Here is a 25,723-nt window from a genome sequence, read left to right on the forward strand (position 1 = left end):
CAACTTACAAATGTAGATTTTTTTTGTTACATAACTGTTTTGTTTTTGAGTGCAATGTAAAACTTTAGAGCCTACAAGTCCACTCAGTCCTACTTCTTGTTCAGCCAATCACTAAGACAAACAAGTTTGTTTACATTTATAAAAGATAATGCTGCCCTCTTCTTATTTACAATGCCACCAGAGTGTGAGAACAGGCATTTGCATGGCACTTTTGGTGGCATTGCAAGGTATTTACATGCCAGATATGATAAATATTCATATGCCCCTTCATGCTTCGGCCACCATTCCGGAGGACGTGCTTCCATGCTGATGACGCTCATTAAAAAAATAATGCATTAATTAAATTTGTGACTGAACTCCTTGGGGGAGAATTGTATGTCCCCTGCTCTGTTTTACCCGCATTCTGCCATGTATTTCATGTTATAGCAGTCTCAGATGATGACCCAGCACATGGTGTTCATTTTAAGAACACTTCCACTACAAATTTGACAAAACTCAAAGAAGGTACCACTTTGACATTTCTAAAGATAGCTATAGCACTCGACCCAAGGTTTAAGAATCTGAAGTGCCTTCCAAAATCTGAGAGGGACGAGGTGTGGAGCATGCTTTCAGAAGTCTTAAAAGAGCAACACTCTGATGCATAAACTACAGAACCCGAACCACCAAAAAATAAAAAAATCAACCTGCTGCTGTTGGCATCTGACTCAGATAATGAAAATGAACATGCACTAGTCTGCACTGCTTTGGATTGTCATCAGCATGGACACATGTCCCCTGGAATGGTGGTTGAAGCAGGAATATCCACTAGCTTTTTGGGGTTTTACTGCCCCATTCTTTGCAGTTCACCCTAATTGAGTGACCATAGCTGGCTCCCCACTAGGACCCTGGTCACAACAGTACTGTACTGGGTTGGGGGGTTTGGGGGCGTGGCGGGGATCTCTGCTGTCGCCTGATTGCTTCTAGTTCCAAATGAGGTATGTCGTTGACTGGTCAGTTCATAACTTTGGTGTTTGTAACTCTGAGGTTCTACTGTATTAGTTATATTTCACACAGGTCACTGAACAGCCATCAGAGGGTAATAATTTTTGGTAACTACTAAGTTGAACCAGATTTGGAACCTACAGCCTCGTGAAAGGCCTCATATCCTATTACAAATCCCTTAAGACAATCCATACCCCATTGAATTTATTCCTGTTACTTGTGGCTTAGAACTCTAGAGCTAGTTAACAAGATGACTTTCAGTCCTATATCCAGGTTTGAGCACCATTTCAATGAAAAATTATTACACAAGGGCCTGAATCAGCACTGCATAAATCTAATTTTACACCAGTGCATCAATAAAGTTAAAAATATCTGTCTGGGAATGGGGAAAGGTGACCAAACACTTGGAGCTAGCAGAGTTTTATTGAGGGGAAAAAAATCCACTTGGCTTAAGGAACCGGTAGAGTAAAACAGTTGCAAGACAGCTGGAAGAGACTAAGCACTAATATCTATTAGTTGCAACAAAATATTCCTATTTTTGTATTTCGCTACTTTTCCAGATAAATAAAACTTGCATATTTACCTGGCCTTTCTAGCTAGAGTGTTGTAAGCATGAAGTATGCTTGTGAGGTGAAGTCCAGAAGTTACTTGGTGGTTTAGGTATATCTGTGGATATAAATAAATTCAGATGAATAAAAGTTTATTTTAGGAGAACTTGTCATAAACATTGACCCACAGTTTGCTGAGAAATCATGTCATTTATGGAAGTCTAAATTTCACTTTATATCCTGTCCGCGATAGCCCTGCAAATGGTGAGGCTGAGATAAAAGGCCGGGCAAGCTGTGAAGTAAGTTCTCTAACAGGATTCATTTATAGCTTTACTCAATTATTGAGTAAATCCTATGAGGTTCAATTCAACCTTGTTGATGAAACAGCTGAGGAGACAGTTTCCTTTTCTAGGGAACGAACTAGTGGTCTAATCTAACAAATATGAAATAGGCTGACCCAAAAAGCAAAATATAAATATATAATTCTCTTTTACTGATTGTATGCTGCAAGAGGCTTGCCTGAACTAATTCCTGGTGCTCAGGAGTGATTAAAAATAGATTGACAAATCTTTGCTATTGTACAAGACATCTACAAACCTCCTATTCTCATTGCCAAAGCCAGGGCTGGTTCATTCATGGGACATTTGCAACTCATTCCACACCCAAGAGAAGGAATGTAATGGTTTACCATTTCACACTTAATACTGCCTGGAGGAATTGTAAGATTTGGAAGGTTTGGGTGAGATTCCCACACCTGTTTCTGCCCCTGTATGCCAGGTAAAAAAGCCCACAGGGCATTAGTTCCAGCCCCAAAGGAGAATTCCCACAGTACAGGAACTGAGGCTATGTCTACACTATAGCAACATAACTACGGTGCTGCAGCTGTGCCTCTGGAGCACTGTAGCTGTAAATGTTTCCTGCATCGATGAAAGGGGCTTTTCCATTGATGTAGTTAATCCACTTCTTTGAGAAGTGGTAACTAGGTCAACTGAAGATTTCAGTTGCTCTAGCCACATCTACACTAGAGGTTAGGTCAACCTAACTATTGCGCTCAGGGCACAAAATTTTTCACAGCCAAAAGCAACATAACTAGGTTAATCTAATTTTTAATGGTAGACCAGGCTTGAGTAATACAGCCAGAGGGTGTCCGCTGAAGGCCTCCTTGCAAGTCCTGGCATAGGGAGACTTGCTGGGGTGGGTTTCTGGGAGTGGATGGGCATGTCAGGACAGGGCTATAGCATATAGAACTGCAGAGATTGTGGGCAGTGCTGCTGTTCATGCCACAGGCCACTCTGGTCCCTGGAGCAGCCCAGAATCAGGAAAGGGGACAGAGATGTCTTATAGAAGCCCAGCACAGAATTTCACCCATGACTTGCAGTGCATACACGTTTTTTAATCTGACAGGATCATCAATAGCCAACAATTACTCTGATCAAAACTTCTGTAGGGCAAAGGAGCCAGAAATTTAGCATTATGGTGAAATGGTAGCTTTTTCATGTTAGGTTTGCAACAGGGGCATATAAGCAGGCGGGGGTCGGGGAGAGGGGCAGGGGGAGAGCAAGCTCCTGCTGTGGCCAGGGCAAGGGAAAGAGCGAGCTTCTTTCAGGGCTGGGGTGGTGGGGAGCAGTGAGCTCTTCCTGAGGCTGAGTGCCAGGGGGGAGAACAAGCTCCTGGAGTGGGGACGACAGAATGTGTCTCTCCAAAAGGGGTCGGATTTTAATTTCTACACACACCACTGGTTTGCAACCACCTTTCCATTCTAAAACCCTGGTTTATCTCACTATAACCTTGTCTTGGAAAATTGGTTCGATTTGAAAATTGTAAGATTTATTCTGAGGACAAAGGAGAGTTACAAAGGTTCTATACTTTACAAACTTGTTTTTGTTACAGAATAATTTTTTGAGTTAAAAAATTAGTCTGATCTGAAATTATTACTTTGTCTTGCATTTTGTCTTCCTCTGCAGCACTACCCATGCATATTTGATGTATTGTTAAATCTCCTTTAACTTGTTTGCCCAACCACATTTGGAAAAAAAGAGATGGTGATTAAGAAAAGCTAATGACTATTTGTATTTATTTATTCATTTGTAATGTGGTAGTAGCTAGATGCTCCATGGCAGAGAGCCTGGAACCTCTGGCATGGTGGGGTTGTCCCAGAGCCATGAACCCTGGAAGGGTAGGGACCCTGGCCGCAGAGTACTCTGCAGCGGGGGAGTCAGAGCACCTGGGGCTTCAACACCCTTCTGGAAAGCTTCTGTCAATTTTACTTTGCAGAAAGTGAAATTGACAAAAGCCTTCCAGGCAGGCAGCTGTTACTTTGATTTTCCTGATGAAAAATCAACATTTTTCAGCAAAACTGAAATTTTTTCACAGATTTTAATTCTGTGAAAAAGACATTTTTGTCAGAAAATCATTCAGACGGAAATTTTTTCAACTAGTTCTATTACTGGTACACTACTTCAGAAATTTCTCTGTAGAAACTCTACAGCTCCCTAACCTTTATGCCATCTGCCAAAAACATGAGCTCTGCGTATTAATGGTAACTCAGTAGTAAACCTGGGTTAATGCATGTAAGCACAAATATCAATTTACAGATAACAAAAAAATGATCTTACTGGGGTAACCTGAAAAGAATATAAATATATTGAAAAAGGATATGTTGATTTATTTAAGAGTTAAGTTATTTTAGGAAATCATGCTGGCTGTTATGTTGTTACTTGGCTTCATAATAGTACAGAAACTAGAGAGCCTATATAATGCTATGCCAGAGTTGATAGTTTGAAATGTAAGCATGTTGCCACCAAGTTTCTTACAAAATAATTACTTTAATGTTCGCCTTCCATTATTCTTCTCTCCCTGAATTGCAACAGGCACAAACCTGGAAAGTATTTTTTTTTTCTTGATCTGTTTGTAAAACCTGAGTTTGCAGTAATGTTTTAATGCTACTCTTTGCTTGGATGCTATTGCATTAAGATAGAGAATTCATATATTTAAGGTATTATGTATAATAGACAATGTACACACTAAATACTTCACTTTTCACTAAAGTCAATGTGTGGGTCTCCCCTAGCAGCAGCAAAATAAATACCTGAAGGCTCTCCTTTTAAGAACTGGTACTATTGTATTTTTAATTATTTTGCACATTAACAATAAAGGCAAAAGAGAATGGTAGGGTTATTTTAAATCTTTGGAAACGCTGGGCAATAGGAAACTTCTATTTCTTTCTATTGAAAGGTTGTCCGACTGTTTGTCTAGATTGTGAATCTCACAAGGATATATTAGAAGTGCTATTGTAACCCATGCCTGCTGGGTGTGGTGCTCTGTCCCTCTCTGGTGGCACCTAGACCACTTAGAGATTAATGAGTCTACTACAGCCTTAGCTAAACATGGAGTATAGGCTCATGCACTAAGCTTCAGAGGTCCCAGATTCAATCCCACCTGCCGATGACTGGGGTCTGTCAGCATTACGCTATGTTAAGGAGTTTTAAAACAAAAATTAAGTAATTATCTAAACAAGGTTAAAATTGTCTGAAAACTGTTAAAATGTAAAAATAAAATGTTAAAACTGAAACAGTAACAAAATGTTACTTGTATAAAAGACCAAGAAATGTAAGGCTTTGGCTTTACAAATCAGAAGATAACTAGATAACTTTCTTAAGTATTGCAAATTCTGCAAGATATTTCAAGTTTGGCAAACTGGGAAGAACAATTTAAACTACTTTTACACATTTGATAGGTTCCAAATTTAGTTGTGAACTTTCAGGGGGGAAAAAGACTTATTTGTATATTGAGGCTGATTCAAAGGTGACATTGTCTCCCATGTATAGCAGTGCTCAAAATTAATCTGATTTTAGACTGTATAAGAGAATGATACCGGAAATGTCATTATTAAAAGTTCAGTGCATCCTTGCGTATTTTGCACTGCTTTCAGCTTTGGTCTCTTCATCTTAAAGTAAGAGCAGAAATAGAAAGTTTGGAGAAGAGTGATGTGAGAAATTAGTCATGAAGGGGCTTCCATACTTGCAAAGAGTACTGATACTGGTTTTTTTCATTTTGTTTTGTTTTTTTGAAGAGAGGTTGTCGCTAGGATACATCATACTTGTATACTGACTAATGAGTTAGGTTTCTATCATGCGAATACTTACACAACATGTGAGTAGTACTGTTAGTGGGACTGCTTGCATGTGTAAGTGTTTGCAGGATAGAGGCCATTAAAGACCCTCTACACCAGTGGCGGGCCACACGGGGCCCGTCAGGGTAACCCGCTGGCGGGCCGCCAGACAGTTTGTTTACATTTGCACAGCCGCCTGCAGCTCCCATTGGCCGGGAACAGTGAATCGCAGCCACTGGGAGCTGCGGGCGGCCATGCAAATGAAAACAAACTGTCTGGCGGCCCGCCAGCGGGTTACCCTGATGGGCTGCAGGTTGCTACCACTGCTCTAGACATTCCATTGTACCTTTAACAAGGTCGCCTGGTCAAATTAAAAAGCAAATTTTAATAATAAATGATTTTAATAAGTAATGATTTGCAATTACATTTCACCTTAATTAAGCTTTAGAACACCTCTGTACCATAGGGAACTATTACATCCAGTGTCAGGTCTCTGTGTCTAGCCATTTGACAACACTCCCCAAGGTATTGAGTTTAGCTGTCATTTGAGGCTGGACAAATGGGAGGGACGCAAGGGAGTTAGGCAGCCAGCTCCCATTGAATATTAGTGGGAACTGGGAGCCTTAAACCTTTAGGCACCTTTGAAAATTGTATCTTAAATGTAGTGTGCAAGTGCCTGCATCAACAAGGCAGTTACACAACTTTCTAAGACAAATTGTTTTTAAAGTACATAGCTCTGTGCTTTTCATTATGTACATTTGCATAGTTGAAAATGGTTTCTTCTAAGGCTTTCTTTTTGTTTTGATTGTTTCTCTCTGAAATTTACTTCTTTGGCAGAAAGGCTTTTCTTTATTTTCAGGGTGGGAGTGAGGAAAAAGAGAATAAGCAGCTGGGAAAGAAGTCATTCACAATGCAACATTATTTAAATCATCTGATTGTGCATTAAAAAAACCCTTAGGTTACTATGATCTGAAAATGTTTCACTGAACTGTCCTAAAAGTTTTTCAAAATATAGGATGCGAAAAGAGGAAGCAACCTCTTTGTTTGGCACTTGTGCTAATGAACCAAGACACAAGTAGCAGCACAGAAGTAATTTCTCAGAGAATAAATACACTTATGAAAACCTGTTAATATTTGAGGAGATTAATCCTTTCCCCCTCAATGGGGTATGTAGCTACTAAGGATTCCTTCTCACCAAAGTAACCTAGTCCTAGGATTGTTGTCAAAAGTAGGTGATTATTGGATTTGACTTAAAATGTATGTGCCTGTTGCATAAAATTATAGCCATGTTTAAATCTGGCCTTCAGTATCTGTCAAATTTCTTTCCTTTTTAAGTATTTTCATATCTTCAATGTTTTAGTTAATCAGTTTGAACATGTGTGTAGCTCTATCTTATTGAAAAATGTTTTTATGCACTTGAATTCTTTCAATACATGGCATTTAAAAGTACATCATCTACTGCACAGTTAAACAATGACACAAATAAACATTTTGAGGTGTGGCCATTCAGGTGTACATGCATTTTCAATAGAGGAGCTAAAATTCATTGAAGATGAAGGATTTATATATATTTAAAAAATATATTGAAAAGCACTGCAATGAATTGCCCTTAATTTCTTGTAGGTAAAATTGTGATACTGTGCGGTACTTTTTGGTATACTCCTTTGGGCACGAGGAGTTATCCTGAAAAACAAAACGTCATATAATTTCTCAAATGAGGTATCTGCCTCCACTGTCCACAGGACTGAGTATAAATTCTTGAACCTGAACTTTTTCATCTCCTTTGTTTGCTAATATGCCTTCCACCTTCTCTGCAACATTGCTGCATCACTTCCACCTCTGCTGAAACTTTCATCCTTGTCTTCAACTCCTTTCAGCCTGGTCTCCACAAGTCTTATCCTACCTGCACCAGCATGTGTTAAATGCTTCCGCCCACTTTCTCACACATACAGGTAGTTTGATTTATATTGTGCCCAATCATTAAACACTTCATTTGCTCACTAATTATTGCAGGTTCTACTCCAAAATTGTCCTGATTGTTTTTAAAACCGTCCATAAACTTTATCCTCTTCCTTGCTCCTTTCTCTTGTCTAGCTTTGTTAAATTCTCTGACCCTTCACACAGTCTCACCATGGTTAGTATAAAAGTAACTGTCTCTTCAACTGCCTACCATCTGCAGCAGTTTTCTTATGCCTTAGTGATGCTCTGCTTATTTTTATCTCATCTAAAAATATCTTCTTTTTCTACCTCTTAAGTTTTCTTTCACTCTGATATTAACTCTTTAAAGTGTTTTGGGCTATAGTTTGAGAGGCCATACAAAATAAAATTTCATTTATGTAATTATTATTCTTTCCATATTTTTTATATTATGGAAGCACCTGAAATGTGCTGTGTTTCAATCCCTGTCCTAAAAGGCTTACATTTTAAAATGACCAAAGCAAAATACAAGAGAAGGGAAAGTATACACACAAACAAAATGGTCAAGATGGTAATAAGAACATGTGTTAGTTTAATATTTTTGTCATGGTTCGTATATAAATCAAAACAATCTTAATTGCCCCCTATCTACAATGTATACTGCCAGTATTTTATAGTTGTTTGCTTTTTCATTATTTTTCTAGATGTCCCAAAGCATGTCTTCAGTGTCTTCGAGACATTCTGAAAAAATAGCTATCAGAGAGTAAGTATATTTTTATTCTCACATTTTGTTCTTGATATGGCTCAGTAAATTTTATGTCTTCAGTAACAAATGTACAGGTAAAGTATGTGGAAGTAATGTGTAGTAATTCTTTTCAGCATCTAACCTCAAATTCATGTTTTAGACTACAGTGAATTTCCTTAGTAATAAATCTTTATTAAATTTATGATTCTTTATGTTCTATTACAATCAAGCTTTCAATACATGGTCCATGAGGCTACAAATGTATTTTTAAATGATTTGTATAACTTTATCACCATAATTTGGATTCATTCTCATTTCATGGCTTTTCTATAATGATAAATCTTGTTAGAGATTTCAGCTATGATTTTATGTCCAAGAAATAATTAATCCATTCAGAATAACTCTGCAGTGCTAAAAATATGCCCATATGAATTCCTGAGATTACTTCTGAAGATGCCTTTTTTCAAAGAGATGTGTATCATGGTAACTGGCTAGGCACTATTAAAAATTGCTGGGAGCAAATCCGGGACCCGCAGATGTCAGTGGGCTTTTTGCTGTTAACTTCAGATTTCACTGTTGGTGTTTACAGCAAGGTCATCCTTTTCTTTAAGAAGCAACAGAGAGTCCTGTGGCACCTTTAAGACTAACAGATGTATTGGAGCATAAGCTTTTGTGGGTGAATACCCACTTCATCAGACGCACTTCGTCACCCGCGAAAGCTTATGCTCCAATACATCTGTTAGTCTTAAAGGTGCCACAGGAGACTCTGTTGCTTTTTACAGATCCAGACTAACACGACTACCCCTCTGATACTTTTCTTTAAGGTATCTTATTTTATTCGTTAGTACCCACTTCTGATCATCTGAGTTCGTATTGTTACTTATAATAATGTGAGGTAGAAAGGGGTGTTTCAAGTTGAGTGCCAAGTAATTTTATCATGATTAAGAACAAGCAAGATAATTGCAATTAACTATTATTATTATTATTATTATTATTTTATTTATTATTATTAAGCAAAGGAAGGTCTGAGAGATGTTGGATCTGAACTGGAAAGTTGTTTCTTGATGTAGCTCTGTGGCTGTCTTAGAGACATTGAGCAGAGATGAGAGGCTGCATTGAGAGTGTTGCATGGAGTTGAAAGATGGGAGTGCTGCTAGTTTGCTTCCTCAGTTCAGAGAAGCTTTATCCCGCTCTTTCCTCCTTTGGAAGGAGGAAAACACCTCTTTTAGGCTTGGCTGGATTCAGATCTGCTGTTGTCCTTTCACTGGCTCATGGGTTGGTCTTAGTAATATCTTCAGTTCATGACATGTAGTCTGTTAATTCATATGCAGTGTACATTTAATTGTCTTTGTTCCCGTGGCAGGAAATTTTCAGCATCTTTAGCGTTTTAACTATTTTTTTTTATTCAGTCCATTTTCTTAAATATCGCTTGAGTTCCATCAGAGCTTAATAGGAGTTGAAATTTGGTTTCAGATGGGCCTATACATCCTTACGGCAGAGATAAAAGTTTTCCAGTTCTTAAAATAGTGTTTTAAATTTAATTGTTAAAGAGGGTCTTCAAATTAAATAGCCATACAAAAAGGCATTGGCTGCTCTTCTTAACAGTCCATGCAAAGTCCTTTTCTTTTTGAGTTTGGAAAGGAAATTGCTTAACTAAATAACTTAATTCCCCAATTAATATAAATATTCTGTATTCATTGCTGTGCAGTTATAGCAATGTCATTGGGTTCCATAGTGACATAAAACATCTTGCCTTTAACATAGCAATGACATTAGGAAGTTTTTACATTAGAAGATGCTTGCATTTGGATGTAAAACATTTGCAAATGCACATCTCAGAAGAGGTCCATACAGTCTTTTAGCATCTAAGGAAAAGCATTACACAAAGCTTTCACTTTTAAGCAGGAACATGAATTTAAAAGTGCCTGGTATTAAATGAGTATATTGATATAACAGGCGTCACCGAAACTTGGTAGGACGATGCTAATCAAAGGGACGCAGTAATACCAGGGTACGAAATACGTAGGAATGATAGAGTAGGTCATGCTGATGGAGGAATGGCATTATATGTGAAACAAAGCATAGAGTCAAATATAGTGGAAATCTTAAATGACTCAAACAGTACCATTGAATCTCTATGGATAGAAATCCCATGCTTCAAGAATAAAAGTATAGCAGTAGGAATATACTAGTGACCACCTGACTAGGATCATGATGGTGATTGTGAAATGCTCAGGGAGATTAGAAAGACTATAAAAATAAAAAACCCAATAATAATGGGTGATAGCATCTACCTCCAGTTTTATTGGGTACATGTCATCTCAGGACCAAATGCAGAGATAAAATTTCTAGACACCATTAATGACTGCTTCTTGAAAAAGCTTGTCCTGGATCCCACAAAGGGGGAGGCAATTCTTTATTTAATCCTAAGGTGTGCTCAGTATTTGGTCCAAGAGGTGAATATAACTGAACCACTTGGTAATAGCAACCATAATGTAATAAAATTTAACATTCTCGTAGGGGGAAAGATATCAGAGAAACCTACCACAGTAGCATTTAAATTTCAAAAAGGGAAACTACACAAAAATTAGTAGATTAGTTAAATGTAAATTAAAAGCAAGATGCATGGAACCTTTTGAAAAACACCACAATAGAGGCTCAAAATATTAGTTGTGCTATAAGCACAAAAGGGGGGAATGTGGAAGCAGAATTAAAGTAGGGTACACGTTTTAGTCAGGTTTAAGGATAGAGTGAAATGTAACCCTAACAACGCGAGAATTGTAAGAGATGCTGCTTCACGCCTTGCTTTTCTGCTCGCTTTAGTTGATAAGAATGGAATGCTGATTTAAGCAGAAACCTTGAGATAAAGTAGTGTCTGGAGAGAGTTTGTATAAACAAAGGATAACCATTAGCCGTTGGTGCATGTAATGGGAAGGTATAAATACGTGTCTTATGCTGCTTGTAGGGGGAAGGTCTGCCTAAGGTCAGGGGCCATCCCTGTCCGACCACAGTCTTCCCTTGCAATTGCTCGTAATAAAACTCTCTGACTTTTTGCTAACAAACGTAGAGTGAGGACTTGTTTTCTTCCACAGCCCCAATTTAAAAAAAAAAAACAGTGAAAGGACAAGGGTGATCCAGTGGATATAGTGTACTTGGACTTGCAGAAAGCTTTGACAAGGTCCCTCACCAAAGGCCGTTAAGAAAAAAGGAGTCATGAGATAGGAGGGAAGGGCCTCTCATGGGTCAGTATCTCATTAAAAGATAGATAACAAAGAATTGGAATAAGTGGTCAGTTTTCACAGTGGAAAGAAGTATATATTGGGGTCCCCCAAGGATCTGTACTGGGACCAGTGCTGCTCAACATATACATAAATCATCTGGAAATGGGAGTAAACAGTGAGGTGGCAAAGTTTGCAGATGATACAAAATTGCTCAAGATAGTTAAGTCCAAAGCAGACTGCAAACAGAATGTTATGTAAGGTTTCTAATCAACACCTGTGTTACACTAGTCATCATAGTCATTGTATGGAAAATATGTGAGGAATTGTGTATATGCTGAAAATTATGTTCTCTAAATCTTGTAGTTAAAGGCAGGTCACTCATATGTAGTGCTCCTTGAGCCGAACTTCTCCAGACAAGAGGTAGGAGATACTTATCTCCCTGGTGGACCATTGTATACTGTGTGGCTTACAGCCAAAGTTTATTAACATACTGAGGTCTGATCAATACTAGGAAATTAGGTTGGTATTGCTACGTCACACAATCCACACCTCTGAGCGACGTAATTAAACTGACCCCCATTGTAGAATTCTCCCATTGGCCTAGCTACCGTTTCTCAGGGAGGTGGAATACCTATACCGACAGGAGAACCTCTCCCATCAGCTTAGGTAGTGTCTTCAGTAAAGCGCTACAGTGGCACAGCTTCATTTTAGGTGTGAACAAGCACTGAATCAGCTGCTAATGAAGAGCTTTTGGAGACTTCAGAAGTAATTCACAGGAAGAGGTAAACAGCAGGAAGGTGGAACACCCTGTTTTCAGATGAATATCAAAGGTCTGCTCTGATATATGTGAAGGGGGATATCAGTCATCCTGGTTGAAAAAACTGGGAAAAGGGCTTGAGATAAACTATCCTGTAGGTCTTGTGAGTTAAGTTTAAGCTCTAGAAAGCGTGTTACGATTTTGTTTTATATGTAATCATTTTTCCAATGTTTTCTTACTATCATTTGAAAATAAGCTTATTCTTGCCTTCACCATAATATATCTATATGCTGTGTGTTAAGCAGAGTAGTGATCCTGAGTTGAATCGTGTAAGCTGTGTGACAGACGCAGACCAGTGGGGTACAGGAGTCTGGTAGAGGGCAAATATACTGGTCTCTGGATGAGTAGTTTTCTGTTCCCTGAGTGACCAGAGCAGGGGCTGCACTAGAGTAATCAGGAACCTGCTAGAACCAGTTCAGGCAGGCAGGCTAATTAGGACACCTGGAGCCAATTAAGAAGAAGCTGCTAGAATCAATTAAGGCAGGCTAATCAGGGCACCTGGGTTTTAAAAAGGAGCTCACTTCAGTTTGTGGGGGGAGTGTGAGGAGCTGGGAGCAAGAGGCGCAAGGAGCTGAGAGTGAGAGGGTGTGCTGCTGGAGGACTGAGGAGCACAAGCGTTATCAGACACCAGGAGGAAGGTCCTGTGGTGAGAATAAGGAAGGTGTTTGGAGGAGGCCATGGGGAAGTAGCCCAGGGAGTTGTAGCTGTCATGCAGCTGTTACAGGAGGCACTAGAGACAGCTGCAGTCCACAGGGCCCTGGGCTGGAACCCGGAGTAGAGGGCGGGCCCGGGTTCCCCCAAACCTCCCAATTGACCTGGACTGTGGATTCTCCCAGAGGGGAAGGTCTCTGGGCTGTTCCCCAACCCACATGGTGAATCTTTGAGGCAAGAAAATCCGCCAATAAGCGCAGGACCCACCAAGATAGAGGAGGAACTTTGTCACAGCTGGTTTGTGCTATTCCTTTGTGAGTAGAGGATGACCTGAGAGTTCAGTGCATGGTCAGTGGAACAGGGGCTGATCTCTCCAGAGGGATGGTCAAAGGTTGGTTTGTGCCTATTGCTAACCTATATAGAAAGAATGAGGCCTGCGGAGGCCGGGAAAGTAGTGCTTGGGTTGCCAGAGACTGGTGGAGTTAAGGAGCTGATCCACAGCAGGCACAGACAAGACTCCCTCATGCTTATAGCAGGTGGTGGCAAGGTGCCTCACAACCCTGGGTAGCCCCTGGCAAGCATCACGGCTGCTTATGTGTAACTTCTTGCAGAAAAATTTGTTTGAAGCACATTGTTCGGAGAAAAAAGAGGCACCAAAAGATTTTTTTTTTTTTTAAACTGTGAGGAATTGACACTGTCCTCATAGGAAACCTAATACTCAATTAACTGGCATTACAAAATGTACAGATATGTATAAATTCTAAAATGTGTTTCAAATAGTGATAAGTAGGTTTGTGTAATGCTTTAAAAAAGTGCTTTAGTAATCAGTGTAAATATTCACTATATTTTTATATTTTGCTGTTAAGTATTCTTATTTCATCCAGTTTTCAGGTTGGCGATTTGGTTCTCATTATCTTGGACGAACGCCATGACAACTATGTATTATTTACTGTCAGTCCAACATTGTATTTCTTACATTCAGAGTCTCTTGCTGCGCTGGATCTGAAGCCAGGTGAGTGTGGTAAGTGTCAGATAACTCTGTGGCATAATGTTCTGAGGCACTTAACATAATCTTATACCCTTATTTTTCTAACAGCTGTTTAATAATTACGTAAATAGTTGAATGTTTTAGCTATAGACATAATGTATATGTGTAGCAAAAGTTGTAGTTAATCTGACATTGAGATTTTCGTTATAGCCTCATTCAGTAATTTTCTGAAAGATTTTTTTTTTTTAGGCAGAACTTTTCCATATTACATATTGTCTCAGAAGTGAATACTTTGGACAGTTAGAGCAAAATGCATTCATCCTTTTTTGATTTATGCTGTAAAACAAATTTAAGACTATATTTCTGCATACATACATACATACATGCACATTTGATACGTGTACCATAAGAAATTACCATTAGGCTTAGTCATGTTACTATTTATGGTACTAAAATAACTACAAAGTATTGATGATGGCTGTGTAGGTCTGTTTTTGTGCTGCTGTTTACAAAATTCAGGTCTGAGTCCATTGCAGAGGCTTGAACGTCCACCTGTGCTGTAGAAGGAATTGACTTTTAAAAAAAAAAAAAAAAAAAAAAAAGACTCAGTTTTATTTAAAGGTATTTTCCCTTCAGGCAAGGAAATCCCCTGCAGCATGGATGGAATTTTATGGATCTGTATGTTCGGTGTGAGAGAATTAAGAGAGAACCATAACTTTTTGTTTCCTGATTTTTAAATGCCCACATTTGCTGCTGTTTCTCAGCCCTACATAAATGAAGTTCAGCAGTTCTCAAATTCTTTCAGGAAAATGTGTGCTTTAGATCAAGGGTTCCCAAACTTTTTGCCACCATGACCCCATTTTAGTGAATTATTTCCTTGTGGGCCCCAGACAGCATGGAAGCCACCATTTTGAAGAGCACAGCATGCCTTGAACATATGGTACATGAGGTCACACTGTGCGGAGAATGCCATTTGGTAGAGCAAAATGGTGTTCTCCATATATTATGACCTCGCACACACCGTACATGTGAAGTAATACTGTGAAGAGCAAAATGACATCTTCTGCACCTTGGGAATCTCCTCAACCCCATCTGCTGATGGTGGGACCCAGTCCACAGCCAGGGAACTGCTGCTTTAGATATTGTTAATCCTTTGTACTCAAGTTTAGCAAAGCAGGGATCTTCTGCGTTTCAAGGTTTTTGTGGGGTACTTAGTTCAGTTCTCCCTCAAGTAAGCTTAGGAAACTGCAGCTTCCTTTGTTTGCTATTTGTGTTTATTCACTTCAGTGTTCCTAGTGTTTTGTTTGCTATTATGATATGCAGTGCATGAAATGAGTATTTAAAAGTAAACTTAAAGTAGCTAGTTCATTGAAAATCTTCTCTGCAACATAAAGGCCATGGCCTCTCAAAATCTGTTCCCTGTGCCCCCAGTTTTGGATGCAATGAACATTATTGAGGGCATGTATCAAAAGATAGTTTTATATTCCTCTCCTAATCTGTTCATGAAGGCTTCCATAGGTATCAGAAAGAAAACTGCCACCATAGAACATTTTCTCCATTAGCAAACCATAGCATAGCGTTCTGATGAATAACACTAGTAACTTTTTGTTCTTCTTCGAGTGCTTGCTCATATCGATTCCAATTAGTGCACGATCATCGGAAGATTTTTACCCTAGCAACACTCGGTGGGTCGGCTGAGGCGCCCCCTGGAGTGGTGCACTTATGGCGCCGGATATATGCCCCTGCCGACCCAACGCCCCCTCAGTTCATTCTTAGCGCCCGTAACGGTCGTTGGAACTGTGGAGCGCAGCTAGCTGTTCTCCACTCTCCCTAGCATAGTTCTCTTTAGTGATAAGTAGTTGTTAATAGTTGTTTACAGTTGTAGTAGTTAGATTAGATTAGTTTCTTTCTGAGAGGGAGTGGGGTCTTCCCCCTCCCCCCCCCCAGCCCGGTGCCTAGGCCCATGCCGGGTCTCCAGGTTTCAAACTCGGCTTGGCTGAGGCCGATGCCAACAGGAGACCCCCACGACTCCTGCCTAAGGTGTCTGGGGGAATCCCATCAAGCGGACAAGTGCCGCATTTGCAAAAGCTTCAAGCCAAGGACCAGAAAGGAGCGGGATTCTAGAGTGAAGCAGCTCCTCATGGAGGCGGCACTTAGCTCGGTCCCTTCCACTTTGCGGGACCCGGCACCGTCATCATCGGTGCGGAGTGCCCCTGCAGCACCGACTGATCCGGCACCGCGTTCAGACTCGTCAAAAGACACGCACCATACCTCCACGGCGCCTCCACCACCAGGGCACCAGTCCCTGTCTCCAAGTCAAAGGAAGAAGCAGCCCAAACAGATGACGGCCGCTTCCAGCTCGTCGGCTCACCAACTGCCGGCGCCTCCCGCACCGCAGCCAGAACCGCGTCCATTGCCGGAGCGCGTGGGACAACTAGCGGCCCCGGCGTCGTCGACTCCGGCACCGCAAGGGCCGTTGAGTCTGGTGCCTGTGAGCTCCCCAGGGCGCACCGTGGTTGAGCTGGGACTGCCTTCTACACCGGAGACCTTCTCAAAAGCGCGGGACTTGATCGCGCTCATGGAGCCGGTTCTTCTGCAGCCCCCGGCACCGCCGGTGCAGACGCTCCAATCAAAAGGGAAGCTGTCCCTGATGCAACTGCCATAGCCCAGCAAAGCAGGACGGCACCGGTCCCGGTCCCGATCGTGGTCCTGGCACTGATATCGTTCTCGGCGCCGGTCGCACTCGCGCCGCTGCTCCGGCTCCCGGAGGTCTGAATCGCGGTATGGCCAGTACCTATTGGACTCTTGGCACCGCTCCCAGTACCGATCCCGGAGCCGGTCTAGCAGCCGATCTCATCGGAGGTCTCCATCGAGATCTAGATCAGGCTCGTGATACCGCTATGACCGCAGGCACCGTTCACCGTCTCGGTACCACTCCACATCACGCCACCGGTCCCCGGCACCGAGGGACTCGGCACCGTCCCGTACCGCACCGCACTGCCTTGGCCGTCCTGCTCCACTTCTGCGTCATCACGCTCTCAAGGTGGCTTCTATGCCCAGGACCAGGGCGAGGGTGATGCAGGCCAGTGGCTGGAAGAAGGCCAGGACCTGGGCCAGGAACCCCCACAGTGGTCCTTTTAGACCTCTTGGGCATACCATCAAGCCCAAGAGGCCCCTTCGGAGCCACGAGTACTGGAGGCCATGGTATCTCCCCCCCCACCCCCCAGGGGATGCTGAGGCAACTGCTCCAGTGCCATTGGGGTCCCACCCGGCTAACGTGACGGACCTTGAACAGCAAGACCCTCCACAGGAGGACCTTGCCCAGGATCCTTTAGCCCCGGGGGGTATCTTACTCGTCCTCGCCGGATGAGGTGGTGGCAGACACTACAGTTACGGGTCCTCCCCCTATGGACCTCCGCGCCCACCAGGAACTGCTCTGCAGAGTGGCGCGCAGTATGAACCTCCAAGTGGAGGAAGTGGTGGAGGTAGAGGACCCTGTGGTGGACATTCTGTCGGCGGAGACACCGTCCCCAGTGGCCCTCCCCATCATACGGACTATACAGGCCACTGCCAAGACAATCTGGCAGTCACCGTCGTCTATTCCACTGACGGCCAAAGGCGTGGAAAGGAAGTACTTTGTTCCCTCTCAGGAATACGGGTTCCTTTACACACACCATGCTCCCTTGTCGTGGCTTTGGTCAACGAGAAGGAACGCCATGGCCAGCAGGCCCCTGTGCCTAAGTCAAAGGCGCCTAGACTTGTTTGGACGCAAGGTGTACTCGGCGGGAGGCTTACAGCTCAGGGTGGCCAACCAACAGGCATTCCTGAGCCGTTATGACTATAATTCGTGGGTATCTATGTCCAAATTCAAAGAGTTGGTCCCACAGGAGTCCAGAGAAGAGTTTGGCGCTCTAGTAGAGGAGGGCAAGAAGGTGGCAAGAGCCTCCTTACAAGCCTCTCTGGACGCGGCGGACTTGGCGGCTAGAACCCTGGCCTCGGGCATAGCCATGCGCCGCATCTCATGGCTGCAGGTCTCTGGATTACCACCAGAGTTGCAACAGACTCTCCAGGACTTACCCTGAAAAGACAGACTCAAGGCTGCAGAGTCTGAATGACAACCGGGCCATCATGCGTTCACTGGGCATGCATACACCAGTAACGCAGAGAAGGCCGTTAGGCCGCAGCCCCAGAGATTCTACCCTCCCCCTTGGCCAAGACAGGACTTCTCGAGAAGACGTGGCCGGGGTGGTAGGAGGAGACAATCTGGCCCTCAGACGGGTCAGAATCAGGGCCCCCCCCAAACCATCGGCAGGGCCCAAGCAAAACTTCTGAAGGTGCACCCGAGGGTGGAGCACCTTTCCGGATCCTTTTCCACCCTTCACCAACCGGCTCTCCTATTTTCTCCCTGCGTGGTCCCACATAACATTGGACCGCTGGGTCCTACGCATGGTAGAAAGTGGATACTGACTCCAATTTGTTTCGTCCCCCCCTTCCCACCCTCCCTCCCCGTCCCTCTTCAGGGACCCCTTTCACGAGCAACTCCTTCTGCAGGAGGTGCAGTCACTCCTGGCCATCGGGGTGATAGAAGAGGTTCCAAGAGAACTGCGGGGTAGGGGGTTTTACTCCCGTTACTTCCTAATCCCCAAGGCAAAAGGGGGGCTACGGCCCATTCTGGACCTGCGCGGACTCAACAAATTCATGGTAAAGTTGAAGTTCCACATGGTTTCCCTGGGGACCATTATTCCTTCCCTGGATCCTGGAGACTGGTACGCCGCCCTCGACATGAAGGACGCGTACTTCCACATAGTGATTTACCCGCCCCACAGGCATTTCCTCCACTTTGTGGTCAACCAACAGCACTTCCAATTCACCGTCCTCCCTTTCGGCCTCTCCACAGCCCCCAGGGTGTTTACAAAGTGCATGGCTGTTGTAGCTGCTTCCCTTTGTCGACAACGGATCCAAGTGTTCCCGTATCTCGATGACTGGCTCATTTGAGGTCGCTCCAGAGATCAGGTGCAGTCTCATGTTCAGACCACTATGGACATGTTCAATTGACTAGGCCTACTGCTCAACGTCGCGAAATCTACTCTGGTACCAACCCAGAGGATAGAATTCATAGGAGCAGTCTTAGACTCTGGCCTAGCCCGGGCACTTCTGCCGGACACGCGCTTCCAGTCCATAGCGAACATTGTCCGCAGTCTGCAAACCTTCCTGACCTCAACCGTGAAAACATGCCTATGCCTCCTGGGACACATGGCATCTTGCACTTATGTGACCAGGCACGCCAGGCTACGACTACGCCTGCTGCAAGCCTGGCAATCAACAGTTTACTGACCAAGTCGGGACAGCTTGCACACGATAGTTACCATTCCGCCAGGAATATTAGCCTCTCTAGACTGGTGGCTGGACCCTAAGGTAGTGTGCGAAGGGGTGCCATTTAATGCCCCACAGCCCTCTGTGTCCCTGGTCACGGACGCGTCATCCCTGGGATGGGGGGCCCACCTTGGGAATCTCTGCACACCGGGACTATGGTCGGCAGCAGAGTTATCCCTACACATCAACGTACGGGAGCTCAGAGCAGTGCGCCTAGCATGTCAAGCATTCCGACAGCACATTCAAGGCCGTTGCGTTGCAGTCCTCACAGACAACACAATGGCCATGTTTTATATCAACAAGCAAGGGGGAGCCCGGTCATCCCCCCTCTGTCAGGAGGCCACTCGTCTGTGGGAATTCTGCATAGCCCACTCGATCCATCTGGTGGCGTCGTTTCTCCCGGGAATCCAGAACACCTTAGCGGACCACCTCAGCAGATCATTCCTGGCTCATGAGTGGTCGGTTCGCCCGGATGTCATCCATTCTGTCTTCCGGAGGTGGGGCTTTCCCCTGATAGATCTATTCGCCTCTCGCAACAATCGAAAATGCCAGGTGTTCTGCTCTTTCCAAGGTCGTTCCCCAGGCTCTCTCTCAGATGCCTTCCTAATACAGTGGAAGCCTCACCTGTGCTACGCCTTTCCTCCATTCCCGCTAGTCCACAGGGTCCTGCTCAAGCTCTGCAGGGACAGAGCCCAGCTGATTTTGATCGCCCCGGCGTGGCCCAGGCAGCACTAGTATACTACTCTCCTTGAGCTGTCAGTGGACACTCCGATTCCACTCCCGCTGTGGCCAGACCTGATCACTCAAGATCACGGACGGCTCCGTCATCCCGACCTGCAATCTCTCCACCTCACAGCGTGGATGCATGGCTAAATCAATCTGAGCTTTGCTGCTCTCCTTTGGTTCAGCAGGTACTTTTGGGTAGCAGAAAACCCTCTACCAGTTCCACATATTTAACCAAGTGGAAACGTTTTTCTTGCTGGTGCACCCGGAATCATAAGACCCCCTACGGGTGTCCGTTCCTTTCATCTTGGACTACCTCTTGTCCTTAAAACAGCAGAGCTTGGCGATATCATCCATCAGAGTGCACCTGGCAGCTATTTCAGCATTCCACCTGGGTGAGGACGGGCGTTCTATCTTCTCCAATCCCATGGTCACTGGATTTCTCAGGGGATTGGAGCGCCTGTTCCCACGAATTAGACAGCCAGCCCCTACATGGGATCTTAACCTGGTCCTCTCCAGGCTCATGGGTGCTCCCTTTTGAGCCCATGGCGACCTGCTCGCTCCTGTACCTTTCCTGGAAGACGGCCTTCCTTGTAGCTATAACCTCGGCGAGACGTGTATCGGAGCTTAGAGCTCTCACATCGGAACCACCGTATACGGTGTTTCATAAGGACAAGGTACAGCTGCGACCACACCCCACCTTCCTTCCTAAGGTGGTGTCTGCCTTCCATGTCAACCAAGACACCTTCCTTCCAGTCTTTTATCCGAAGCCGCACGCTTCTCAACTAGAGCAACAGCTGCACTCCCTAGACGTTCTCAGGGCCCTCGCCTCTTACATCGAGTGAACGAAACCTTTTAGAAAGACGACCCAGCTGTTAGTAGCTGTGGCAGACTGGATGAAGGGCCTCCCGGTCTCCACCCAGCGCATCTTGTCCTGGATTACATCATGTATCCTTGCATGCTATGACTTAGCTGGTGTCCCAGCTACACACCTGACCGCCCACTCCACTCGGGCTCAAGCTTCGTCCTCCGCCTTCCTGGCTCATGTACCCATACAGGAGATCTGTAGGGCAGTGACTTGGTCATCGGTACATACCTTCACTTCCCAATATGCCATAGTGCAGCAGTCCAGGGATGATGCGGCATTTGGTTCAGTGGTCCTTCGCTCCGCGACCTCTCACTTCGACCCCACCGCCTAGGTAAGGCTTGGGAGTCACCTAATTGGAATCAATATGAGTAAGCACTCGAAGAAGAAAGGACGGTTACTCACCTTTCTAACTGTTGTTCTTCGAGATGTGTTGCTCATATCCATTCCAAACCCTCCCTCCTTTCCCTCTGTTGGAGTAGCCGGCAAGAAGGAACTGAGGGGGTGCTGGGTCAGCATAGATCCGGCACCATAAGTGCGCCACTCCAGGGGGCACCTCAGCCGACCCACCGAGTGTTGCTAGGGTAAAAATCTTCCGACGATCGTGCACGTGTTGCGCACACACCTAATTGGAATGGATATGAGCAACACATCTCGAAGAACAACAGTTACAAAGGTGAGTAACCATCTTTTAGTTAGCAAAATAATTACATAGTTCCCAATAGTCCACCAAACTCTTACAGAATACAGAGACTGTGCTGAAAATTTGGGACTGATACACTGTGCATTTCCTATAAAACAGGTTGAACTTCCACGTCAAATACAAAACGGAATGCATCCTTAACAATGGCATCACAGTGGCACAGCCATAATTATGAAATATAAAATAAGGCTACTAGAACCTAGGTATCCAAACCAACATGTTTTCCCCTCCAATTCATTTTGATATCCATTGGTTTACACGTATGAGGTTACGTGAACATCCTCAGCAAAGAGAATGTTAAGGAGTATATAATTATAAGCACAAACAGGCAGCATGAAGAGATGAAAGGCTACTGCTTGCTAAAAAACACTTGCCAGATGGTTAACAGTTAGGTCCAGAATATTTGTAGTGGATGTTAAGGTTTTACAAACCTGTAATATTAAGTACAAGTGTGTTTTGATTTTTATTTGAAATGTCAACGAAAACAGGTTTTTGTTTTATTTAAATATTCCTCTATAAAGTGCACAGGCCAGACATGGATGCACTGAGCTAGTTCACGAAAACTCAGAAGTAACTGAGTCTATTTTCATTAACTAAACTGAGAGAAACGCAAAAAATAAAACAGCATAAATGCTGAAAAATAAATGTGATTTTTAAACTCTTCCAGTTGTATTAGTCTCAGGCGGTGGTAATAATATACAGTAAATACCTGAGCAATGATTTAGTATCTGTATCTCATTGCACTACTTAGTTTCTTTGTTTTATATGTAGAATCATAGAATCATAGAATATCAGGGCTGGAAGGGACCTCAGGAGCTCATCTAGTCCAACCCCCTGCTCAAAGCAGGACCAAGTCCCAACTAAATCATCCCAGCCAGGGCTTTGTCAAGCCTGACCTTAAAAACCTCTAAGGAAGGAGATTCCACCACCTCCCTAGGAAAGGAAAACTGTAATTTATATATGTAACTACTGCATGTATAAAAAATAAAAAATGCTACATCTAGTTTTAAGAGCTATAATATACTATCTAATGTATTATTTAATATGATTACTAAAGACATACAAATTCACTGTCTTCCTTGTATGCTGTGGTTTTACTGATGGGTCCAGAGTCCTGCATTCTAGTGCTAACCCAAGAGGGCAAAACCAAAGCCAGGGATTGATACAATGTGGAGATATCCCATCTATATACCCCTTACAGTAGTAGCAGGGAGGAGTAGTGGGGTAAGAGACTCTACACACCAGAGGATCAGTTTCGTTATGGTGACTGTTTCAGGGCTGTATATGCTCTCAGTACAGCCAGAATTAGCCAGCAGCATGGTTCAAAGCACATGCAATGGAGTACCTGGCCAAATGAATTTAAATGACTTCCCCAAGGCTGCATAATGAATCATTTGCAGACATTACATTAAAAATCAATGGTTCCTGGCTTTTGGTCTAATGTTTCAAACATGCTGTTTCTCATTAATGTGCCAGTTTGAAAATGTATCATATGCATAGTGTGTATATCACATGATCCGTTCCTTTCATACCTGTTTTAAGATTTTTCTTCACACTGATGACTGACCATTTTAAAAGCGTAAAATAAATAACATTTAGCATTTTTGTAATGAGAATGCAACATAAGCATGTGTTCCCTAGCTGCTGTGGTAATATAGATGTACCTAAATTGTCTTCATGAAGAGTTTTGTTACCAATTTGTCCCAGTACAGTTGTTCTAATTTCTAGTTACCCTGTTGTTTCTAAAGGTGTTCTAGTTTTCATTTTAATATTTGTATACGTTCATCATTGCAGCTAACTATTTGAAAATTACAACTAGTTATGAAATTTAAGGTACTTCAGTGTAAAAGATTATAGCCAAAATTTTCAAACATGTAAGTGCATGGTCCCTGTGAAAATCAAGCCAGCTTGATGTAGGAGGTGAGCTTGCAGCACCCATGTTTGAAAATGCTGGCCTATCTCTTTGAGGACAGTAATTTATCATGTGTAATTAAAATAAATGTTTTGATTCTGTTTAGCTTCAGGTGCATCTAGAAGACCTTGGGTGCTAGGAAAAGTAATGGAAAAGGAATATTGCCAGGCAAAAAAGGTACGGGAATACTACTGATAAATATGTAATTATTAAAATCAGTATACAAGGAAAATGGGTCCAGATTCTGCTACTCTTAACCATGTTCAGTACATCGTCTCCTTAAGTAGCACCACTGAAAAGTATGAGACTGCTTGTGTAGTAAGTTCTACTCAGCTTGAGTAAATATGGCAGAATCTACCCAGTAGTTATTACTGGTGATTGGAAATATTCATACTGATATATTCTTAGTTGAGGGTGTTTATGCTTGCCTTGATGAATTAATTGGAAATGTCCTGTGCACATCAAAAGATGAATTTGGGGAAGTAGTTTATCTGTAATTTTGCCATCCTACCTGGTACACGGCCATTGCTTTGTATGAGATATTTTGGAGAGACTGCGTAAATCAGGAGGAAAATACTCATTTTTAAAAGGCTTTGACTTCTAAGCTATCGCTACATCACAGGGCCAGAGGACTAACCCCTGGAGCAGCCTAGAGCAGTCAATAGTGCTACTAGCCAATTGGCACATCTCCCTATTAATGGTAAGCTATCACTGGCTGGTCTCAGGTGTCAATTCAGACAAATAGGGTTTTCTAGACAGTCTAGTCAGTTTTAAAAGTGCTGGGGGTGCAAATAACTTCCTGCTCTGAAAAATCTTAGTGAAAGTAGAATAAAATAGACCATTTTTGGTATGTAATTTGAAATAATTTTATTTGTTTTTTTTCCTTAGGCACAAAACAGATTTAAAGTTCCTTTAGGTACAAAATTCTACAGAGTGAAAGCAGTGCCGTGGAACAAAAAAGTATAACACAGTGGAAACTCTGTTCAATCTGTCTCATTCTTTTCTGGATTGTCCTTCAGTGCTCATTCATCGCTCCAAGTAGCAGGCCATCTTTTTATACTGAGGTCATGTGACAATATGCTTCACAGATATACTACTTTTAATTTTTAATGGGTTACATTTTAGAAACAAGAATTTCATTAAAATCCCTGGCCCTATAATTGTTCCAATTTTTTTACCCAGATAACTTTAGGAGTGTGGACCAAAGGAGTTCATTTTCTCAAAGGGCAAACCTTGTGTACCATGGCTTATTATTAGCCATGTTAATTGCCTGTTAAATATACATTAGCTTGTATTTAGATGTTAAATGTTAGTTACCATTATTACCAGCATATGTCCTTTTGTGAAATCATTTAAGTACTTGCACTCTTTAACAGATTCTTTATAATATGTATAAATTCATCAACTATTTAAAGAGGAGTGTTCATTGCATGCCAATAATCATAATTTTTCTTCAACATGAGTTTGCCTCAGTAGATGAATAAAGATAACTACTGCATCTTCTTTCATTACATTAAAATGCCCTTTAATGTTTAAAAAACCAACCTTGTAATTTGATGGGCTGATCCGAAAATCAGTCACAGGTAAATCTGCAATCTTCAAAAGCACTTTTGATGGATTGATCACATAGATTCTGAAGGGAAGAATCCCTGTGCTGTTTTAAAGTGAAGCACTTGAACCTTCCCAACAACACAGAAGTCTTGTATTAATCTATTTAGAAAAATCATATTGATGAAAATTGTATTTCATGGTTGAGTTTCAGGAAAAAACTCATTGTACATTAACCATACAAGAGTCATTTAAGTAACAAATTATTGTAATTGTAAAAGACATGTAGACTTTTAAAACAATAAAGATTTGAACCTGAAAATGTCTGAATGGTGTGTGCCTTTTTAAATGTCCGCTTTATATAATACCATTCTGTAATTTTCAGTGTATAGATGGGGCTCTTCTTGTAACAGCAAATAGGATTTAATTAAATGGCAATCCATATTTTGTCAGCAAATCCGATGAGCAGACATATTATTCAAATGAATTACTGTGGTCAAGGAAGATAATTTGTATACTGTTCTAACAAAACTGTAATGAACAAATGACACTTTGTTTTCTGAAGGTAATTTCTTCTTAATGTTTTGTGGTTCTAAAACATTCGCTTTTGTGAACACTGG

The 25,723-nt window shown here is 42.6% G+C and overlaps 1 protein-coding gene across 1 annotated transcript in view; it reads left to right on the forward strand.

The window, feature by feature from the left end:
- The window catches only part of RB1CC1 (RB1 inducible coiled-coil 1), a 183,621-nt gene extending 158,194 nt beyond the window's left edge, over nt 1-25,427 (forward strand). Inside the window, exons 21-24 of the mRNA XM_065397745.1 lie at nt 8,262-8,320; nt 13,876-14,003; nt 23,662-23,732; nt 24,444-25,427. Coding sequence (XP_065253817.1) covers nt 8,262-8,320; nt 13,876-14,003; nt 23,662-23,732; nt 24,444-24,521 — 336 coding nt within the window. The 3' untranslated portion in view covers nt 24,522-25,427. The remainder of the gene's footprint in view (nt 1-8,261; nt 8,321-13,875; nt 14,004-23,661; nt 23,733-24,443) is intronic.
- Nucleotides 25,428-25,723: the final 296 nt, after the last annotated feature.

This window comes from Emys orbicularis, chromosome 2, assembly GCF_028017835.1.
Source record: "Emys orbicularis isolate rEmyOrb1 chromosome 2, rEmyOrb1.hap1, whole genome shotgun sequence".
Classification (NCBI taxonomy): Eukaryota; Metazoa; Chordata; order Testudines; family Emydidae; genus Emys; species Emys orbicularis.